The sequence below is a fragment of the Haliotis rubra genome, unplaced genomic scaffold, assembly GCF_003918875.1.
Source record: "Haliotis rubra isolate DU_JTF1 unplaced genomic scaffold, ASM391887v1 Scf5, whole genome shotgun sequence".
NCBI lineage: Eukaryota > Metazoa > Mollusca > Gastropoda > Lepetellida > Haliotidae > Haliotis > Haliotis rubra.
The window spans coordinates 2641416-2663673 of record NW_025767190.1 but is presented as its reverse complement, the minus strand read 5'-3'; the positions used below and the strand labels follow the sequence as shown (position 1 = coordinate 2663673).

General features: G+C 38.2%; 1 protein-coding gene across 2 annotated transcripts; it reads left to right on the top strand.

Annotated features, from left to right (window-relative positions):
* The first annotated feature begins 107 nt into the window (after positions 1–107).
* LOC124291801 (DNA polymerase subunit gamma-2, mitochondrial-like) lies at positions 108–22257 on the top strand. Of its 2 annotated transcripts, none has more exons than XM_046728873.1 (11): positions 108–312; positions 1076–1284; positions 1607–1711; positions 2658–2710; positions 3372–3513; positions 3739–3844; positions 5580–5749; positions 8861–9014; positions 11249–11424; positions 19585–19681; positions 21684–22257. In XM_046728873.1, exons 2-11 carry the CDS (start codon positions 1121–1123, stop codon positions 21741–21743), a joined length of 1227 nt encoding a protein of 408 aa, XP_046584829.1. In that variant the 5' UTR covers positions 108–312; positions 1076–1120; the 3' UTR covers positions 21744–22257. The 2 variants fall into 2 exon arrangements, with proteins under 2 accessions (XP_046584829.1, XP_046584830.1); XM_046728874.1 differs by having other exon boundaries at positions 5580–5753; positions 8865–9014.
* The last annotated feature ends 1 nt before the right edge of the window (position 22258 follows it).

Genomic DNA, 22258 nt, shown 5'->3' with positions numbered 1-22258 from the left:
TTATAACGCTTTCAATTGGCTAAAAATGCGAGGTTCCCTAACAAATTAACCAATCATGAAAGGTATATGGACTAAAGGAAGTTTACCGTTATACATGCATGCGCAGTGATACTGCGTCAAACACGTGGGTTTGTTGATAAAATAGTCTGAGACATTGACATGTGACGCATGAGTGTCATATGAGATTGTATTCGAGAAGTACAGTCTTGATTTAACTACCTACCCTTAGCAGACAGTCTGGAATATGCAAATCTTGTGGTTTATGTCTGTGAGACAACCACTGATAAAAATGAACTGTGTGAATACATCCTCGTAAGTGTATGTGATACATCAATACTCATTCAGGGAGGGAATGCATGTTATGCATGTAGGTAGGCATACTTCTTCTGCACACTGTACAGTATGGGTGGCTAAAAGGAAAAATACACAGAATCTAAAGCATTTACATTTAAAAGATCAGTTGTTACTATTGCAAATGCACTAATAGCTAGCTAGGTGGCATCGTTCAAATAAAGTAATATCACATGTACATCAGACTTTTATATATTGTGCGCTTTATGCTTTTATATGTCTTTGAGAAAACAATTAAGATAGGATTTGATAAAATGGATTCACTGACTTGGTTTTATCATTATTAAAAAAATTTTTTTTAATATATTGTCACTTTTTAAGATCCAGTGAACAAGTCTGTATTATATAAATGCAAAGTTGTACTTGATACATGCAGTATTTTCTTGAGAATGTTTAACTTTTGTAACTTACTTCAGTTTTTGGACACATTTTAAGAAAGTTAATTTTTTTTAAATGTGACAATGAGCATGTTAGACTGTAGTGTATCAAGCTGTTAGAATATGAAAGCTTGTGTTTTTTCAAACGGAAACATTCCTGGTTTTGTAGCATACTTGAAAACAGTATTTGTGTATTTGTTGTGCAAAATGTAAAATGCAGAGTGACTGAGTTGTTTGACTAAGTATATGTAAACTCAATACCCACGGAATTAGTGCAAATAATTCATGTGGAATTAAAGACGTATTAGGGAGCGAATTTGACTGATTTTATATGATTGTTAATTTAGGGGTGTTAACAGATTCTGACAGTGCCAACATACACTGCAAGCAGAATGGGAACTGAGGCAGCAACAGGTTGTATCAGTAAGCTCTCTGAGCTGTTGCGAATTCACAGATTTGTCATGTCAAGAATATGTACAGTGAATGGAACCGAGGCACACATGTACTCTTATGGAACTCCTGGGGTGCTACTGAGGAAGAATATACTCAGTGAATGGTAAGCACATTCAGACTGGAATATTTCTGTAGGTAAAGAACACAGACATTTTGACAGATTTGTTTTTATAAGTTGTCACATTATTATATCAGAAGGTTGATGCCAATTGAAATTACAGTATTTACTGCTTTGTATCTTAGTAAAGATGATTTTGACCATTGATAGTAAAGGTGAAAAACAACAACTTTCCAGTGTGAAAAATGATTTAGATAACATTGTTAGTAATATGTTTTTAAGTATATGTCTCTATATGTATGTTATAATCTTACTTTCATTACAATTGAAAAGGACATTCTAGACAACCAGAGATGTACCATTTCAGGTGGAATCACATGGTTTCTCTCCAAGAGAATACATTTCCAGTGGAAGCATCAGTTGTCTCCCCTGACTTGTCGGACCCAGGGATCAGTATAGCATTAGGACCCAGGTATAAATTTATTAGTTTTTAGTTTCTGTTAAGGGATTGTAGCAGGATGAGGAATAATCCCATGATCTCCCTGTTGTGTTGTCTTGCTGACACCTTCTTATTCACCTTCTTTGAAGTGATGCTCCGAAGGGTAATTTGGCTCTCAGACTCTTGCAACAGTAACACCAGGGCATTTTGGGAGTCTCCTTTGAATTAAGCAAATATGCTTTGGATATGTGTTGGATAGCCTTTATGGCCTTTTGACATGTAAGATATGTAATGTTCAATGTTTCTTTCCAGTGATATCAATGTAAAATACAACTTTGGAGCTTTATAATGGCTTCTGATCTGTAGAGGGGCGGTGGGGTAGCCTAGTGGTTAAAGCGTTCGCTCGAAAGACCTGGGTTCGATTCCCCACATGGGTACAATGTGTGAAGCCCATTTCTGGTGTCCTCCACCGTGATGTTGCTGGAATATTGCTAAAAGCGGCGTAAAACTCTACTCACTCTGATGTGTAGATATTTAATTGAAGTCCATCACTGCACTGGTGGATCCAGAAAAGGAGAGCAGTGGGTGCACCACACCCGTTTGTTCCCGATTCTTTACGTGTTAACTGTACCCTGGGCCAAGTCACATCTTAAGTTGTGTATAATGTGCACCCATTATCTCATTATCCTGTACTTGCCTCTGCCATGCTTATTTCAGGAATGTGGTGTGTGTATGTAAATGGATTTGGGAAAAAAACCCAAGTAAATTGCAGATTTTCACAAGTTTGATGGGTGGGTGGTCTATGTGTGGCTATGTAATCACTACATTTATATGTATGTAAATGTAACAGAAATGTCTAAGTATGAATTGAATTTCTGAATTGATGAAATTGTGCAGGATTCAGCGTTTTGTTTCTTGTATTCCTGATTGTGTCTCAATGTAGAAAGTATTTCTTAAATTATGCTTCTGTCTTACTCAGGGAAGAAAACGGTATGGTTACAGATGTTGGCCTAACTTCATCTTTGTCTAAAGGTAAATACATCGTCTTTCAGTCTTTCTTCTCAATTTTGTGATGTTCAAAATATTATGTTTGTTTATCTTTTTATTCTGACTAAATAGGAAGAATACACATGCAAAAAATGTTTAGTTGAAAGTGAAATGCAATATTGGTGTTGATGAGAGGTTGCACCACTGAAGGATCTCATAGCTTTAATGTTTCAGAGTGGTGCATTATGCTAGAATATAGAGTGAGTGAGTGAGTGAGTGAGTTTAGTTTTACGCCGCATTCAGCTATATGGCTGCGGTCTGTAAATAATTGAGTCTGGACCAGACAATCCAGTGATCAAGATCATGAGCATCGATCTGCGTAATTGGGAACCAATGACATGTGTCAACCAAGTCAGCGAGCCTGAACACCCGATCCTGTTAGTCGTCTCTTACGACAAGAATAGTCGCCTTTTATGGCAAGCATGGGTTGCTGAAGACCTATTCTACCCCGGATCTTCACAGGGTCCTAGAATATAGAACACATACATGTGCACACATGCGCACGCACACACACACACACACACACACAAAGAAGAAAATACAATTTTTGGATTGATTTTGAATAAAACTTACTGAGCTATTTTGATCAAACTATTTGCATGAGTATCCTTGCAAATATATCCACAGTTTGTTTGTTTGTTGTCAGATCTGCTAAGCAGCTACCTTCACAGTCTGGAGCAAGTCAACAGAAGACTTCCCCTTGCACAGGCTGCAGTCGGTACCTGCTTTCAGTTCAGTCGGACCGAGTCTGAGGACAACAATTCACCCCAACACCGACTTCTTTCAAAGTAAGTTGTCCTCGCGCTGGTCTGCAATAAACTGTGCACAGAAACTTCCTTAGCAGTGCATGGTTGATCCTCTAATCATGGGTTTGGATACCAGTGTTTCAAATATTTTCATCCTTGGTCAGTAGGACTCATACTCTGTTATTGTATAATTTTGTACCTGATAGTTTGATCTTTAACCTGTAATGTTTAGAAATATTATTGAAATATGATATTGTTGTGTTACAGAGGGCTGTGCCAGACACAGCTGGTCCACCAGTACTACAGTCCTCCGGGCAGTGCCTCACAGAACTATGATCACTGGCTAAGTCTCAGACTTCGATGGTGGAGACAGGTAATGAAGCCTTCAGTGTTTCCTGGTTTACAGTTACTGAGGTGAACACTTATTAAGCTTGTATTCAGTGGAAGAGAAAACTAGTACTGTTTGGATTGGATTTGTGAGAATGATTCCCATGGTCATAGGGATGGTGGATCTGTAAACAAATCATGTTACGATAAAGTCTTAAAGTTTTCAGCTGAGTTAAGGACTGTTTAAAAACTGATTCACAGAAGAAAGCATGTGCATTTTTGTCATCATGAAGTATTGTCAACAAGCCGACACAGTATGGATGTGATATATGGGTTGATACCTCATCATTAGATGCCACTGTTATTGATCTGGACTGTGATATAGTGTGCTCCGAGCTGTGGATATACACACCTGGAATGGCACTGTGAAAATTAACTCAGTTATTAAGAAATAATTACAGTACAACCAGAAATTATTGAGAATTTAAAGATTGTAAATTTTTTATTTTTTTCACTCAATACTCATGTATTAAATGTGAATATTAGCAGAACATAACTCCAGATTCAAAGACATGCTGTCCCAATATCGGACCACCTCTTCATTCATTTCAGCAATATTTGTCAGATTTTTCTTATTGACACTTTCCTTCATCAGTCCCCAAACATTTTCTATTGGATTTAGGTCAGGGCTATAGCTTGGCCAATCTAATAATGTCATATTTTGGGTCCAAAACCAGGCCTGTGAATGCTTTGAAAGATGTTTTGGGTTGTTGTCCTGCTGGAAAATCCAAAATTTTCCATAGAACACGTGAGCAGATGGAAGTAAATGTCCCTCGAGAATACCTGTGTACCCGCTCACTGTTCAAATTCCCTTCAAATACAAAGAGGGCATTGCCCCTAACACAGATATGCCATACCACACGTTAAATATCGGACTGTACTGTGGGCGCTGATATAAAGGTTTTTCAGGGTTTTTTGTCCAGAATTTTAGTGTATTAGGAAACAGCCATACAGAACTTTCATCTGAGAAAATCACATTGTCCCAGTTAAAATTTCTATGCTGTAAGCACCAGTTCAACCTTCGCTCCTTTTGTTCAGGTTTCATGATCGGTGATGGAATTCCTCGACTTTTCTGCCAACCCATTGCATGCAGCTCAGTTCTAATTGTCTCCTTACAGACAGCCGCAGTTCCTCTATCAATCATATCCAGCCTATAAGTTTTCTATACCCCCCTCGTTTGTTTTTAGAAACAAGAATACCAAGCCGCCTCCTGTCACCGACAGTCAATTTTCTGGGCCTACCTGCGTCTACCTGGTGCTCAATGCCATATCCATTTGCAATATTTTTCAAAACACGATAAACAGTGGACAAAGGGATGCCTGTTCTACTTGAAATCACTTTAGCTGATCTGATGTCCTTGTTATAATACTCTAAAATCAACTTCCTCTTCTCTAAATCATCCATACTGAGGATCACTGAAAATGTCGTCTGCTAGCAAGTAAACAAAGGGGGATAACTCTTCACAAACTAATGAAAAATGATTAATGGAGTTGTCTCTCTTGAATGAAACCAAGCACTTGATAGCTGGTCAAGGTTGTTTATACTAGAAATGCAATTAAACATATTCCTAAAATTCTCCATAATTTCTTGTCATTCTATACATCTTTGTTCTTAAAACACGTGATTGGTGGATTTCTTTCCAAACTGGTAATATATTATTATAATTTGCAATTTCACAAGGTATAATGTTTCAGAACTTGATTTTTTGTGATTATCTTCAGTTCTCCAGCAAGCCCTCGCAGTTTGTGACCAGCAACAATGATGTACCTGATGGGAAAACCTCTTCATCTATAGAGTATATGTTTCCATGGGGACAGAGTACAATAGAAACAGTCTGTAACCATGGTGATCATGATATCAAACAGTTGGAAGAGCAGTCAGGGCTAAACCATCAAGTAAGTAAAATATGAAGTACAAAAATGGCTGCAGCTAGTGTGGTCTGTGTAGAGTATGATGTAGAATAGGTTCCCAAGGCCAGATGCTTGCTGTAAAAATTGACATTGATGTGATATTACTTGAATATGGCTCACTGTGGTAATAAAAAATATTAGCAGGCAGCTTCTGAGACTCCACAATAGAGCATTTCTCCTCAATATCTTGTGTTTCACTGGCCCATAGAGGTAGTATATACTTATCTCCTATTATTCCAGACAGAACTTTATTACTTAGATATGTCATGAATTTTGCTGCACTGACCATTATCAACTTTTATTCACCTCATTCAAGAACAAAACAATTGAGTGATCCAGTGTGAGTGTGCATTATACAGTATGAGCGAGTGTGGTACCAATGTGAGCGTGATCAGGTTTGAGCTTGATCCAGCATGGATGTGATCCAGCGTGAAAGCGATCCAGCATATATATATGTGATCCAGTGTGAACATGATCCAGCATGAAGTGAGTGAGTGAGTTTAGTTTTACGCCGCACTCAGCAATATTCCAGCTATATGGCGGCGGTCTTTAAATAAACGAGTCTGGACCAGACAATCCAATGATCAACAGCATTATCATCAATCTACTCAAATGGGAACTGATGACATGTGTCAACCAAGATCCCGTTAGTTGCCTCTAAGATCCAGCATGGATGTGATCCAGAAGAGGTGTGATCCTGCATGAACATGCTCTCACATATGTGATCCAGAGTGAACATAATTCAGCATATGTGATCCAGTGTAAACATGATCCAGCATGGATGTGATCCTGTGTAAACATGATCCAGAATATGTGATCCAGTGTGAACATGATCCAGCATATGTGATCCTGTGTGGACATGATCCAGCATATGTGATCCTGTGTGGACATGATCCAGCATATGTGATCCAGTGTGAACATGATCCAGCATATGCGATCCAGTGTAAACATGATCCAGCATATGTGATCCTGTGTGGACATAATCCAGCATATGTGATCCTGTGTGGACATGATCCAGCATATGTGATCCTGTGTGGACATGATCCAGCATATGTGATCCTGTGTAAGCATGATCCAGAATATGTGATCCAGTGTGAACATGATCCAGCATATGTGATCCTGTGTGGACATGATCCAGCATATGTGATCCTGTGTGGACATGATCCAGCATATGTGATCCAGTGTAAACATGATCCAGCATATGTGATCCTGTGTGGACATGATCCAGCATATGTGATCCTGTGTGGACATGATCCAGCATATGTGATCCAGTGTAAACATGATCCAGCATATGTGATCCTGTGTCGACATGATCCAGCATATGTGATCCTGTGTCGACATGATCCAGCATATGTGATCCAGTGTAAACATGATCCAGAATATGTGATCCTGTGTAAACCTGATCCAGCATATGTGATCCCGTGTAAACATGATCCAGCATATGTGATCCAGTGTAAACATGATCCAGCATATGTGATCCTGTGTAAACATGATGCAGCATATGTGATCCAGTGTAAACATGATCCAGCATATGTGATCCAGTGTAAACCTGATCCAGCATGAATGTGATCCTGTGTAAACATGATCCAGAATATGTGATCCTGTGTAAACATGATCCAGCATATGTGATCCTGTGTAAACCTGATCCAGCATATGTGATCCTGTGTAGACGTCATCCAGTGTATACATGATCCAGCATATGTGATCCTGTGTAAACATGATCCAGCATATGTGATCCAGTGTAAACATAATCCAGCATATGTGATCCTATGTGGACATGATCCACCATATGTAATCCTGTGTGGACATGATCAAGCATATGTGATCCTGTGTAAACATGATCCAGCATATGTGATCCTGTGTAAACATTATCCAACATATGTGATGCAGTGTAAGCATTACCCAGCATATGTGATCCAGTGTAAACATGATCCAGCATGGATGTGATCCAGTGTAAACATGATCCAGAATATGTGATCCAGTGTGAACATGATCCAGCATATGTGATCCTGTGTGGACATGATCCAGCATATGTGATCCTGTGTGGACATGATCCAGCATATGTGATCCTGTGTAAGCATGATCCAGAATATGTGATCCAGTGTGAACATGATCCAGCATATCTGATCCTGTGTGGACATGATCCAGCATATGTGATCCTGTGTAAACCTGATCCAGCATATGTGATCCTGTGTCGACATGATCCAGCATATGTGATCCAGTGTAAACATGATCCAGAATATGTGATCCTGTGTAAACCTGATCCAGCATATGTGATCCCGTGTAAACATGATTCAGCATATGTGATCCAGTGTAAACCTGATCCAGAATATGTGATCCAGTGTGAACATGATCCAGCATATGTGATCCCGTGTAAACATGATCCAGAATATGTGATCCTGTGTGGACATGATCCAGCATATGTGATCCTGTGTAAGCATGATCCAGAATATGTGATCCAGTGTGAACATGATCCAGCATATGTGATCCCGTGTAAACATGATCCAGCATATGTGATCCAGTGTAAACATGATCCAGCATATGTGATCCAGTGTAAACCTGATCCAGCATGAATGTGATCCTGTGTAAACATGATCCAGCATATGTGATCCTGTGTAAACCTGATCCAGCATATGTGATCTTGTGTAGACGTGATCCAGTGTAAACATGATCCAGCATATGTGATCCTGTGTAAACATGATCCAGCATATGTGATCCAGTGTAAACATAATCCAGCATATGTGATCCTGTGTGGACATGATCCAGCATATGTAATCCTGTGTGGACATGATCAAGCATATGTGATCCTGTGTAAACATGATCCAGCATATGTGATCCTGTGTGAACATGATCCAGCAGGGTTGTGATCCAGTGTAAACATTATCCAACATATGTGATGCAGTGTAAGCATTACCCAGTATATAGGATCCAGTGTAAACATGATCCAGCAGGGTTGTGATCCAGTGTAAACATTATCCAACATATGTGATGCAGTGTAAGCATTACCCAGTATATATGATCCAGTGTGAACCTGACCCAGTGTCAACAAGATCCAGCATGAGTATGATGTATCATGGTTGTTGTGTCTGCTTCCAGGCTCGAGCCAGCAGGAAGATGGTGTATCCCCATGTCATTGAGTGCCAGACATCACTAGAAGATGCTATGGCAGCTTTTCTTGCTGATGCTTTCCAGGAGAAACAGATCTTTTCTACAAACAAAACCACAAAGCAGAATGGTGCCAGAATGGTAATAGTGAAGCTATTTTACTGAGTTTTTTTCACCTATTATAGTTAAAGCACAAGGACGCTTGCGTCCGAGTGCTTTAACGTTATAATAGTTCAGGACGAAAGTATGCTTTATTTACACTATACATGGTGGTAGAGCGAACTGTATTTCTTTTCTAAGATGCCAAATTTAATACATTCTAAGGATAATTACGATTAATCTAAGGCAGAAAACAAACGATGGTGTCTGTGATCTAAATTAAAAATCCTCGCACAGGGCTGACTGGCGCACTGTTCTATTGATGTGTCTGCCCCCTACGTTAAGACAAACTTTACCAGAAAAAACAAATGATAAACAGTTTGATGACGGTTTATGTTCGTATTAAATATCTTCTCTAAATTATTTTAATTACATCTGTGATTAACGTAAACCATATGGGGCAATATGAACGTCGCATTTCTACTACCAACGTAAGTTCAGATCAGAACATCCAGATGAAGCTGAGTAGTCAAGCGACATTCCACGATTGCATTGTGGGAATGTAAACATTGCAAACGTTAACTTGTGAGTCGAATTGAGGCATTTTAAACGTCGGAAAACATAAACTTAACGTTTCCACCAGTGATGTTAGCTGCTTGAAGCAACTGAAACCAAGATAAGGGATGCAACGGAGTAGTTAACTGTAGGAGGCTGTATGAGGCGATGACAAATGACATGCAACGTGACATCGTCACTAGAATAGCGCAGTGACGCCAATACATTGTGACGTAATTAAAAAAAGTGCACATTATCGTCTGATAAAGTACTGTCGGCGCCTTTGATCTTTCACCGAAGCATCTTAGAATATCTAATACATCTAAAAATATTTATGGCTCCCCACGAAGGATCTGGAGACATATTTTTTTTGGTTGAGTTTCTGTCAGCATTGGTGTCGGTGTTCCTATTGTTTCCGGAACATAACTCTAAAACTACTCGAACAATCTTCACCAAATTTGCTATACTGCCCCTCCATATCATGTAGATGTGCCTTTTGGGGTTTGGACTTTTCTTTCAATTTTATTATCCCCCGCAACAACAAAGTTGCGTGTATATACAAACGAGTTCCATCCGTGGCGTCCGTCACACTTTGTCCGAAGCATATCTTCTAAACTATTCGTGATAGCTTAACCAAACTTAGTACACATGTCAGCCATGATCCGTAGATGTGCCTTTTGGGGGTAAGACCCAGATATGAATTTTATTTTTTGTGGTTTCCATGGAAACGTGACTGAGGCTGTGGCTATGAGGATCTCCTAAACTATACATGCTAGCTTCATCAAACTTGGTACACATATCAAGCATGATCCATAGATATGCCATTTGATGGTTAGACCCAGATACAAATTTACTTTTTGTGGTTTCTGTGGAAGTGTGACTTAGGCTGTGACTATGAGGATGTCATCTTGTTGCATTTCCATGGCAACAAGTTAGGCTTCAACTGAATTTGGTGGTAGTGCTCCTTTCTGGAGCAGATCTTAAAACCTTTCAATACTCTCTTTCCACTTTGCTATATACACTCCAAAACATCTGACATAATCGTAACTAGTATTCATAGACATATTCATAAATAGTATTTTGCCGTTTGCGGGATATTGATGACTTTCTCTTCTTATTTTTTTGTCTTTTTCACTTATTGATCATATTTATGTATTATTCTCTTATGAGAGAGATACAGCATACTGAAGATCTGGTGTTGTTCCATGCTACTACAGTTTCCATGATATCACCTATCTTGTTCTTGATTAGATTCCAGTGAAAAAGTTACATCCATAACTGAATGTGATAAAATTTGATTTTGATTTCAGGATTTGTTGAAATTTTTATTGACGAGAGACAACTCTGTGACTGAAAAACAACAGATTCATTCATGCATTTCGAAATAGAATCATTTACAATTCTGAATGTTTTGTAAAATATAACTGTGGAGTTGTTGATTTGTTGATAAGCAATTAGGTTCAATTGAATATAAAAATATTAAATGAAGACTTTACAAACATAATAACATACTATCCATAATATGTATTTTCATACTTAGAGATTTTGAAATTGAAGGAATCCAATGATTTGTTTGAGGTCTCAACGTTGAATTGGGGGAAGGGGGAGACATCTGTTTTTACAAGTGAAAACACTTTATAGTTTTATGTTTAACCGTAAAAAGCATAATAATTTATGAGTGAAATCGGGATGACCATTGTCTCAATTTCATATTTTCCCAGGTTTTACAATTTCATCCACATTTAGCTCCATACAATGTCTCCATGGTGAACACGGGCTCCAAGTCAAGGGAGCTACGACTCATAACAACACACTGGTGCCAGGAGCTGCGAGAGGCAGGCTTGAGGGTGCTAGACACAGCTGATGTCAGTCTGACACAGGAAGCTCAGTTCAAGCGGTATGACAAACTGCTGTCAAAATAACTTGATTTATAGAAATCAATGGCTATAGTAGATGGTGTTGGATCAGTCTGACAACTAATCATTGAAACCACATTTTATAGGTTTCATAACAAAGCACATGGGCAACTAAATATTCAATAATCTTGCCAATGTGGTGTCTTCTTTTAGTCCATATTTCAATGTTGCAGGCATATGTCTCAACACACATAACAAATTGTCTGATTTTTTTACCTTTTCTGCACCATTTACAGACACCTCACCATTATTCATACTTCTATAATACATACATATTAACCAGAGATGTATAGCCATTTAACTGCCACAGGTCCTTCTATGGATTTTATTGTTAACCACCTTGCATTGATGGTTTGGGCAAGGCGGGTAATAGTGCCCCTGTCTCATAGTACCTCTAGTTGCATTACCCTCAGTTGCTGTGGTCGTATAATTTCTACTGCATTGTTGTTGTATGATCAATTTGAACAGCATGATGACATTCCCTATCTCAGTGTGTTTATAGATCTAATATGGAGCAAACCTGACTTCTATTCACCATATGATTAGCCAATTAATATTTGTTGGCAACAGGTGCAGATTTTTTTAAATGACACAAGTGTTCAGTTCACTACATTTGATCAAATATATTAAATAGTAGAATAGCTCTGATTGAACTTGACTAGAATAAAGAAAAGCATTTAACCAAAGGCAACACAGGTGATACCAAACTAGGTCCCTGGCACCCCTTGCTTGTCGCTATGTCGACCAGTGTATATCCAGGCAACACAGGTCATTCCAGACTAGGTCCTTGGCACCGGTTGCTTGTCGCCATGTCAACCAGTGTGTATCCAGGCAACAGAGGTGATTTTAGACTAGGTCCCTGGTACCCCTTACTTGTCGCCATGTCAACCAGTGTGTATCCAGGCAACACAGGTGATTCAAGACTAGGTCCTTGGTACCCCTTGCTTGTCACCGTGTCAACCAGTTTGTATCCAGGCAACATAAGTGGTTCTAGATTTGATCCCTGACCAGTAAACATTAACCCTTTCAATACTTTGTCCAACTGGCTTCATAAATAAAATAAATGCTACTTAAAGAAACAATGAAGTATTTGTGACTACTTATCAGTTCCAAGACTAATGTTATTTATGACTTGTACATAATAAAATAAAGGTTTTAGATGTATTGGTCTACCTACAATATTGGCTTGATTTCTTGATTTTAGCATGGGCTAGTTTGAAAAAAGTATTTGTTGCCATATGCCCACTTGGTTATAAAATATACTTATAGGCCTGTGAAGCATATTTCACTCTTGGTTGACCAATACTCTTTCACTACTTCGACTTTGTTTGAGAAGTGATGTCACATCTGTATCTCTGCAGGGGATAGAAATGCAATTTTTTCAAAGGGTGCCATTGGGCACGAGATAATTTAGGTGTGCCTTTGTGAAAATAAGTGTGCCCATCCCTTTTGATGATCCAGGCTTGAAACATCACAACAATTATGTTATTTCATTTTATTGTTTAATAAATCAGAAGACATCAACAGGTCACAATGTTCGACCTGGCTGATTTCGTGTCACTTTGCCCTGACAGCGAGTATTGCTGCTCCTGCTGTCAACCACTGGTTCACCTGACTGAGATATTATTGTTTCTAGGATGTCATGTTAAAACTGGATATGGGTCATTCCACAAATAGAGGCCCAAACAACTTTTAGCAATGTTGAAAATTAAACATTCAGTTGTGGAATCTTTTTGGCAATATTATCATTTGTAAGTGTTTAATATTATCAGAACAAGTAGTGGTCGTATTCTTGACGCATTTTTATACTCTGTATCTTCAATTAAAAAATGTATGTTTTTGTCCCCTATATAATGTGTCATTACCGTCACACAACCCTTTTGTCCATTAACAACAAAAATACTTCAATTAAACCAAATCCTTCTTATTAAGGTCATAGGTCTTCAATGACAAAAGTGTGTCAACAAAAGAATACATTACCATTTTCTTTTATAGGTCCAAGTCTATGAAATTCATTTGTGACATTGACTTCGTCCATAAAATGTGACTTTCAGTAATTATGAAGTTAATAGCACAATCATTAAAACAAAGTGTATTTGAAAGTTAATTATGTTAACTAATAAAACTGTTACCTTTCTTTTAGTACATTTAAGGTCTTTTCAATAACCTGATAATCTATCATATTTTTTTAACAATATCTTGGCATGTTACGGTAATGACGGACTGTTATGGTAATGACAGACTGTTATGGTAGTGACAATTTGTTATGACATCTTTATCATTTTAGCGTTATTATTACACTTTCATGTTTCTGAACAAACTATAAAGAAACGTCAGTCATCAATCTTAATCATTTAATCAAAGGTTGATGGCTATCTCCCTAAACATCGTTCAAACCATATTTACCAGGTACTATGAACCCTGAAACCTATAACATTTATTCTAACAGATAAACACAATGTGTGAAAAATGCAACTATGAATTGAACAGTTAAAGTCAAACCAACTTCAAATATATACCGTCCAAACACGCAAACTCTCAAAATAAAGCCTGAAGGAAGTTGATATGTATTCACTACAGACTTGAAACAATTCAACACAGTCTCTCACGGATAGGTTAAACAGTAACATCTAACTCATTAGTAGCTAACAGGAAATGTCACGGATTAAAGTTTTGTGGATGTGTAAGGATCCTTAGAGATCCAGTTTCTCAGTGATAGCTTTCCAAATAAGTTTGTCAATCTGGTGATGACGCTTGGTTACTGGTTCTGGTGGTGAGATGAGGGTTATTTTATCATCCAAAACTGTGTTCCACAGGAGATATCGCTTATGTGAGATCAAACGATATCTCCTAGGAGATATCGTTTTGACAGTAGATTTTGTACAATGCCCTGACAATGCTATGACGTCATGTACTTGATGACGTCACAATGCTATGACATCGCTGCACTGCAAGTCTCTTGGCAGTACCATGTTCAGAGATGTACATTTTTCATTGAAAATTAAAGAAGAGTGATTTTGGATGATAAATAGAATCTCACCCTCGTGTCTTCTGATATCAAATATATCAACACTCGTTGATAAAGTAAAAATATCCTCGGCAAGCCTCGGATATTTGTAACTTTATCAACTCGTGTTGATATAATTGATATCAGAAGACACTTGGGTGAGATTCTCTATATATCATCACGTCTGTACCAGAGGATATCATCCATCAAAGATGGCCAGAAGAAACGATTGTCTCCCACTCTGTGCATAACCATGACTTCGATTTCATTTTCGCCTGTATCCTGGATAATTCCTGGGTACGGCAACCCATCATAAGTAACTACACACCACTTTCCATGTAGATCAGCAGTAATATCCCCAATGTCCATGAGACCTGACCGTGTGTTCTTGTCACGAGAAGTACTGTCTAAAGCTTGAACACTAAAGTTTGGATCTTGATACTGCACCTGCACTGTTAATGGGCTGTGGCATACACATTGATCAGGATAGGAACAGAAACAGCTGAGGACTCTGTAGCTTAATGTTCCCTTCTCATTGGTAGATATTTGATGGATCTTCATTGTCCCAGGTATGACTGTTATGTCTGGAGGAATATATTTGTCTTCCTCCTCAATATCTGTGGGTGACATGAAGAACATACAAACTGAGGTCTCTCCATGCAAGGTGTCAAATAGAGTTTTGGCATCTGGAATATCCTCACCATGAGCTACCAGTCTGTCAGCTGTCCTTTTCACAACAGCACCTATGCCATCAGCTGGTCCTTTGCCGTGTCCGGCAGCCAGAAAGTTCCATGTTGATTTTACAAATCCATATGCATACAGTCTGTTCACAAACATAGAGAAATTTTTCTTCTGTTTATACTGAGTAGTAGGCCCATCACTTACAAAGTGGACAGTGTCAATGTCTGGGTATTTGCCCTTGATATGCATGAAGATTGGCCTCATGTGAGCCCATATAGCAGGAGGATCATGTCTGAATGATGGCGAAATGGTACAGAAAGGCAGATTGTCATACTTTTCATGGGTGTAGACAAGACCTGTGTGAAGAGAAGCTTGTTGATGCGATGCACCAAAGTGAACACTTTGAATTTCACTGGCATATTTACAGGCATAATTTTCTGAGAAGTCCAAGTGAATGATGCACTCATTCATGTTTAGGTTCTTTTTCAATTTGTGGATGGCAAGGTACTGGTGCGATACAGTATAAAGATGTCTGCAAGACACTTTCAGACTCTCCTCAAAGTCATCCACTAAGGTTGCCACAGTTCCCATTACTTTTTCTTTTCTTGTGAGTTGAACATTTATGGTCCCTTGCTTGCCAGCAGTTACCTTCTCTCTTGTCTCAACCCTTCTCTGCCACTCATACCAAAAGATCTGACTTCCCTCATCAAAACTGTGTTTCTGGATGTTCTTTCTGCAGCATTCATCGCATTCCCTAAACATACATTTCCTATCTTCAACTGAACAACAGATTTCTGCAGCAATCTTCATAAGATCACATGTTCCTAAAACGCCAAGCTGACACAGTTTATCTGCCTTCAATTGCAGGTTATCATGTGTTTTACAAATGCATGTTTCCCTGTCTGATGCTGTAGGTATTAGCACATAAAATGGTCTTAGGTTGGCAAAGAGTGAATAGGATACCTTTACTTCAGGGTTTTCTGACAGGAATTTTGAGTGAAGGTTTTTGAGAGTATCATTCAGGTATCTCTTTTGACGTTTCACTTTGAGCTTGGTTATCGTGTCCTTCTTCCCGGATGTTGGCCTGCTGTTGTCATCCCGCACAAAGAACTGTAAGATGGTGGCTTTCAGGGCTCCAGCAAAAGAGTTTGCGTTTCTTTCGTTTGTATTTTATTGGTCCTTTTGTCCTATTGTTTTGAAGCGTTTTCTTGAGAATGAAAGAGATGCAGCAGCATTTGATTTGAACCTGTATTTATTGAGAATTGCTTCAGAAAACATTTGTGAAAACAATTGCTTCTGCTTTTCAGGACTTGTACTCTGATATTTAGTCCGTATGGCCTTGATGACGACATTATGGAATAGCAAGGTCTTTCTGACCTTACTTGAAACTTTCTGGCCTTTAAGGAGTTCTTGTGTTTTCTTCTGTGGCGAGTCCTTAAGTTTTGCTGCTGTTTTAAGCCTGTAAATCTGTTTCCTGTATTTTTCCTTTTGTCTCCTGGTATTTGATAACTGTACTTTCAGTTTCAAAATCTCTCTGTAAGCTGCACTCCTCATTCTATGCACCTTCTTACCACCCGTGTGTCGTTCTTCCATCCTGATCACCTCCAGCTCTCCTACAGCTTCATCCACGGAGACCCAGGCGGTGTCAACAGGTTCTGTGTGAGTCTCTCCTGTTTCCGCTGTTTTTTCTCTCACTTTTTGTTGATTTTTCCTCCATCTCCTTCTTTGATTCACGTTGACTCCGTGATGAATGTTCAGAAATTGGTTTGATTATGCCATTTTCCTTCTTTTTTATTTCTTAACTTTTCTTTGTTTAGATAGGCTGCTCTCTTTCTTGGGGTCACCATTTATCCTTTCTCTATACTTCCTCGCCCTTTCTGCTGCATTCATAGCCATTTTCTCTGTCCTTCCTTTGTTCTTTCATAATCTGATGAATGTTTTCCTTAGTAATTTGTATTTTTTCATACAAATCTACAATTCTTTTAGCCCATGCTGCACGCACAGCACTATCTCTTGGATGGAAATGTAGGAAATAGTCAAACCTCTCTGTAGTTTCAGTCAGGTCTTTTTCTAGGACTAATAAAAGTCTTTTTTCATGATTCAGTTCTGGCATCTGAAGATCAATAAAGAAACAAATATGACCTAGAACCATATAGACTTTACAACACATCATTGTAGTAAAGACAATGTTATTATCATTATTGGTTTTATCATACATAATATGAAAATGTTTATTGAATGTGGATTTAAAACTTCCTTGTAAAGAAATGTCACTACCGTCACAGCGTGTCATTACCATCACTTTTTCATGTGACAGTAATGACCTGTGACGGTAGTGACATTTCAATATTTGAAAAGAAGCTACAGTAAAATATAAATTCAAAATTGGTGTGTCTCATGAGCACATGGCAAATGAAGATGTGGTTTTGGTGACATATACTATTATTTTTGCAAAATAGTAGTTACTTTTGTCAATAAGTAGCGTTTGGTAATGACATGGAATAAAAATACTCGCCATATATGTGCAATGCATTTAATATTTGTTGCTATTTAGACAAAACCTTACCTTCTAAGATTGTCTTGTCATGATGGTAGCCATGTTGCTTTTCCAGAGGATGAGGAGGCTAGTGAGAATGACCTCCCTTGTGTCATGAATTTCTATTTTTAGATGCTGTGACGGTAGTGACAGGGTTTCTCAGGACATTAAGTTTTAAATTGTGAAAATGTAAATTCTTTAATCAAATTTGTTTTTCTAAACCTAAAAACCAGTCAGTGCATAAACGGGGTATACAGAAATGTCCATATATCACTTTTTAAATTCTTTAACTTGATATGTTGATTTTATGGACTTGTGAAAATGCTTGAGCTGTGCTTGGGACATGAGAAATTATACATACTTCAATCAATAATTTTCAAAATATATCATTTTAAAACTTATTCTCAATTAACTTTTGTATATACTATACTGAAGGATGTATAAACATCTTTCATTTCAGCAAAAACATAATTTTTTTATAAATTATTAAATTTTTACATAGTGCTTAACACCATGGACTGTGTTTGGGCCTCTATTTGTGGAATGACCCATATATAGTATGACAAGAAATTATTGAGAATTTTAGGAATATGTTTAATTGGATTTCTAGTATAAACAACCTTGACCAGCTATCAAGTGCTTGGTTTCATTCAAGAGAGACAACTCCATTAATCATTTTTCATTAGTTTGTGAAGAGTTATCCCCCTTTGTTAACTTGCTAGCAGCTGACATTTTCAGTGATCCTCAGTATGGATGATTTAGAGAAGAGGAAGTTGATTTTAGAGTATTATAACAAGGACATCAGATCAGCTAAAGTGATTTCAAGTAGAACAGGCATCCCTTTGTCCACTGTTTATCGTGTTTTGAAAAATATTGCAAATGGATATGGCATTGAGCACCAGGTAGGCGCAGGTAGGCCCAGAAAATTGACTGTCGGTGACAGGAGGCGGCTTGGTATTCTTGTTTCTAAAAACAAACGAAGGGGTTTAGAAAACTTAAGGCTGGATATGATTGATAGAGGAACTACGGCTGTCTGTAAGGAGACAATTAGAACTGAGCTGCATGCAATGGGTTGGCAGAAAAGTCGAGGAATTCCATCACCAATCATGAAACCTGAACAAAAGGAGCGAAGGTTGAACTGGTGCTTACAGCATAGAAATTTTAACTGGGACAATGTGATTTTCTCAGATGAAAGTTCTGTGTGGCTGTTTCCTAATACACTGAAATTCTAGACCAAACAAACTGAAAAACCTTTGTATCAGCGCCCAAAGTACAGTCCGAAATTTAACGTGTGGTATGGCATATCTGTGTTAGGGGCAACGCCCCTCTGTGTATTTGAAGGGAATATGAACAGTCAGCGGTACACAGATATTCTCGAGGGACATTTACTTCCATCTGCTCACGTGTTCTATGGAAAATTTTGGATTTTCCAGCAGGACAACGACCCAACACATCGTTCAAAGCATTCACAGGCCTGGTTTTGGACCCAAAATATGACATTATTAGATTGGCCAAGCTATAGCCCTGAACTAAATCCAATAGAAAATGTTTGGGGACTTATGAAGGAAAGTGTCAATAAGAAAAATCTGACAAATATTGCTGAAATGAATGAAGAGGTGGTCCGATATTGGGACAGCATGGACCACGACTTTCTAACTTCTTTGATCAGTAGTATGCCCTGATGCATTGAAGCCTGCATTGCTGCCCATGGTGACTTGACAAAATACTAACTGTTCACCTGTCTTTGAGTCTGGAGTTATGTTCTGCTAATGTTCACTTTTAATACGTGAGTAATGAGTGAAAAAAAAAAAATTACAATCTTAACTTCTCAATAATTTCTGGTTGTACTGTAGCTTACTGCTCCATACAATCTTTAGTCGCTCTCCATATCCCAATCACCATGTCCTCATGTTACAGAAATGATGAGCTGGGTGTACCATATACTGTAGTGCTAAATGATCAAACTCTCGACACTGGAGTCATCACCATACGTCATCGAGACACCATGTTGAAGGTAGGTGGAATCAGTGACCATATGATCTATTATATGGTCTCATGTGGAATGCAGTTCCTGCACTAACCTTTACAAAATATTTTTTTATATTGAAATGGGTTTTTAATCAATCATAGTAATTGAACATTTAAATCTAAAAAAAATGTCACAAACATCATTTAATATGATTGTTCTGAACATACAGACCCAAGGTTACCCAAATTACACATTCATGAAATATGAACTAGTCTACTCAACTTTTGACAGGGATAATCTGATTTGTCCTTCTGTTTAAACATCCACTTGACATGTTATGAGTTCTGAGTATCATGGAATGTTAAAATATCCTTATGAAGCATAGAGTGGTACACTGGAACAAGATGTTGCAGGCTTATCATTGTACCTCATTTATGGAGTTAATAGTACACCACATCCTGTAAATAACTCTGTGTGACAATGAATATCTGAATAGTACCACATGAAATTAGACTCTATTGATCTGGGAGACATGTGGGGCCCACAATTGTCCCACCATGTGTTGCATTCCACGATACAATGGATGCTTGGCTGGCTAACCAAACCTTAAATATGTACACGTCATGAAACAAGGTTTATTGTCAGGGTTAAAAGAGGGAACATCACAAAACAGCTGTTATGTTTATAATTGGTGTTATCTCTTATGGTATAATCTGTGAAGCCCATTTCTGGTGTCCCTTGGCATGATATTGCTATTATATTGCTAAAAGTGGTGTAAAACCAAACTGACTCACTCACTCACTGTATCTCTCTCAAGGTAGTTTCTCTTGTTATTTGAACTGGTGGGACCAGTATAGTTTTAGTTATGTATTTGAAGTCTGCAGGTATTCCAGGTCATATCTGGTTCCTGTCACCTGTACACCTAGTACATGTAGTTGTTTGTTACTGTACCTCAACAGCATGGGACATTGCTCATGTCAGTCAGTGTAGGAAACTTAACAGATAATTCTACCAGACACCATAACTGGTAACTCTGAAAATTTACCAGCCCTTCCCAAAAGTTGACAGACCAACTTCAATTTCACATTTCAGCTCAGCAATAATAAAAAAAAAACCTATTAAGTATCTTTGCTTTCATATATATTGAAATGCCCAACAAAAGAAACAGTGTCATTACAGATGAGATTCTCTTGATCACACGTAAAATTTGAGCCTGGCCGTCGGGCTGGTAAGATTTATTTTTTGCCAGCCCTCCACAGAATTAACGGGCAGTAGTTTCCTACACAGCCCTCCACAGAAAAATGAGCAGGCAGTAGTTTCCTACAGTGATGTCAGTCAGTGGTAAAGCTGGCCCACATTATTTTACTAGTCCATCCACCTTAACAATTTAGCGCTAATTAACTACTGGCATCCCTTGTTTTCTTAACACTGTTGTTGTTTCACATTACATATATAACTATTGTTTCCTAGTCTTTCATTCACCAGATGAAGGAGTAAATATATACACCGAAATGTCAGGTTCCTCAAATAGAGAAGCTGACATCCATAAATGTTCGCCTATATGTGTATCACTTCTAAATGCCATTCAAAGACTGTTTAGGGTCGGCATTATTACTTTGAGCCACTACAGTTATGTTTACAGGCTGGACTGTCACTTCTGGGTCCTTTCAACAGTGAAGCTAGAACATGTGTAGAAGCAGCTAAATGAACTACAAGCCCTCTGAATGAGTAGTCAGGGCCTTGAAATAGGGAATAACTTCAGATTTGTGTGAGTGAGCGGTTTTATCCGGTTTTTAGCAATATCACGGCGGGGACACCTGATATGGGTTTCACACATTTTACCAATGTGAGGAATCGAACCCGGGTCTTCAGAGTGCTATTGACGAGCGAACACTGTAACCACTAGATTGCCCCCGAGTGAGTGAGTTGTTACACTGCTTTTAGCAATATTCCAGCAATATCATGGCAGCCTACAGTGTGACAAACTAGGGATCACTTTGTGTGAAGAATGAATGTCTGATGCCTCAAGATACTGCCTTTGTTTCAGGAGCAAGTTCACATTGCCAAATTTAAGGAGCGCTTGGTTCGCTACACAAGTCCGGTCTGATGACAAGAAGTGTGAAGGGTGACAGTGCATATATATAAAGATCTTTCACCACAAAAGGCTCCTTGTTCAAGAACTTATATTGGATAATCAATATCTTTGTGGTGCTTCAGTTGAACTTGAGTGGTACTTCAGAGTACTTGTTTTGTCTTCTATCCCACTGATTGTAGACATAAGATTAAAGAGTGAATGTGTAATGGGCGAGATATGTACTGAAATACAAATGGATAACAACTGCTTTTGTAAATTACCCCCTACATGTCTGCCATTACACAAATATTTCATCAGTTGAAAAACATCATACAATAAAAATGTGGACTGTTATGTGTATGGAGAAACTATTTATTGAATATAACAAAACACTGTCTGCATAGTGCTATTTATGCAAGGGCTCTTGGTATCTGTAATAATTTCCTGAATTTTCAATAGACATTGATCTCAATTTACAGAGGTCAAAATTAAACAAGACCCCATTGGTAAAGCACATCCATGAATAAAATGAAAAGTGAAAACAATTC

What these genes read in the sequence shown, in the direction of transcription:
- LOC124291801 (XM_046728873.1), top strand. Translation starts at nt 1,121, where the DNA reads ATGGGAACTGAGGCAGCAACAGGTTGTATCAGTAAGCTCTCTGAGCTG. An exon ending in GACTTCGATGGTGGAGACAG is followed by an intron (nt 3,845 to 5,579) that starts GTAATGAAGCCT and finishes GATTATCTTCAG; the next exon opens with TTCTCCAGCAAGCCCTCGCA. An exon ending in AGCAGAATGGTGCCAGAATG is followed by an intron (nt 9,015 to 11,248) that starts GTAATAGTGAAG and finishes ATATTTTCCCAG; the next exon opens with GTTTTACAATTTCATCCACA.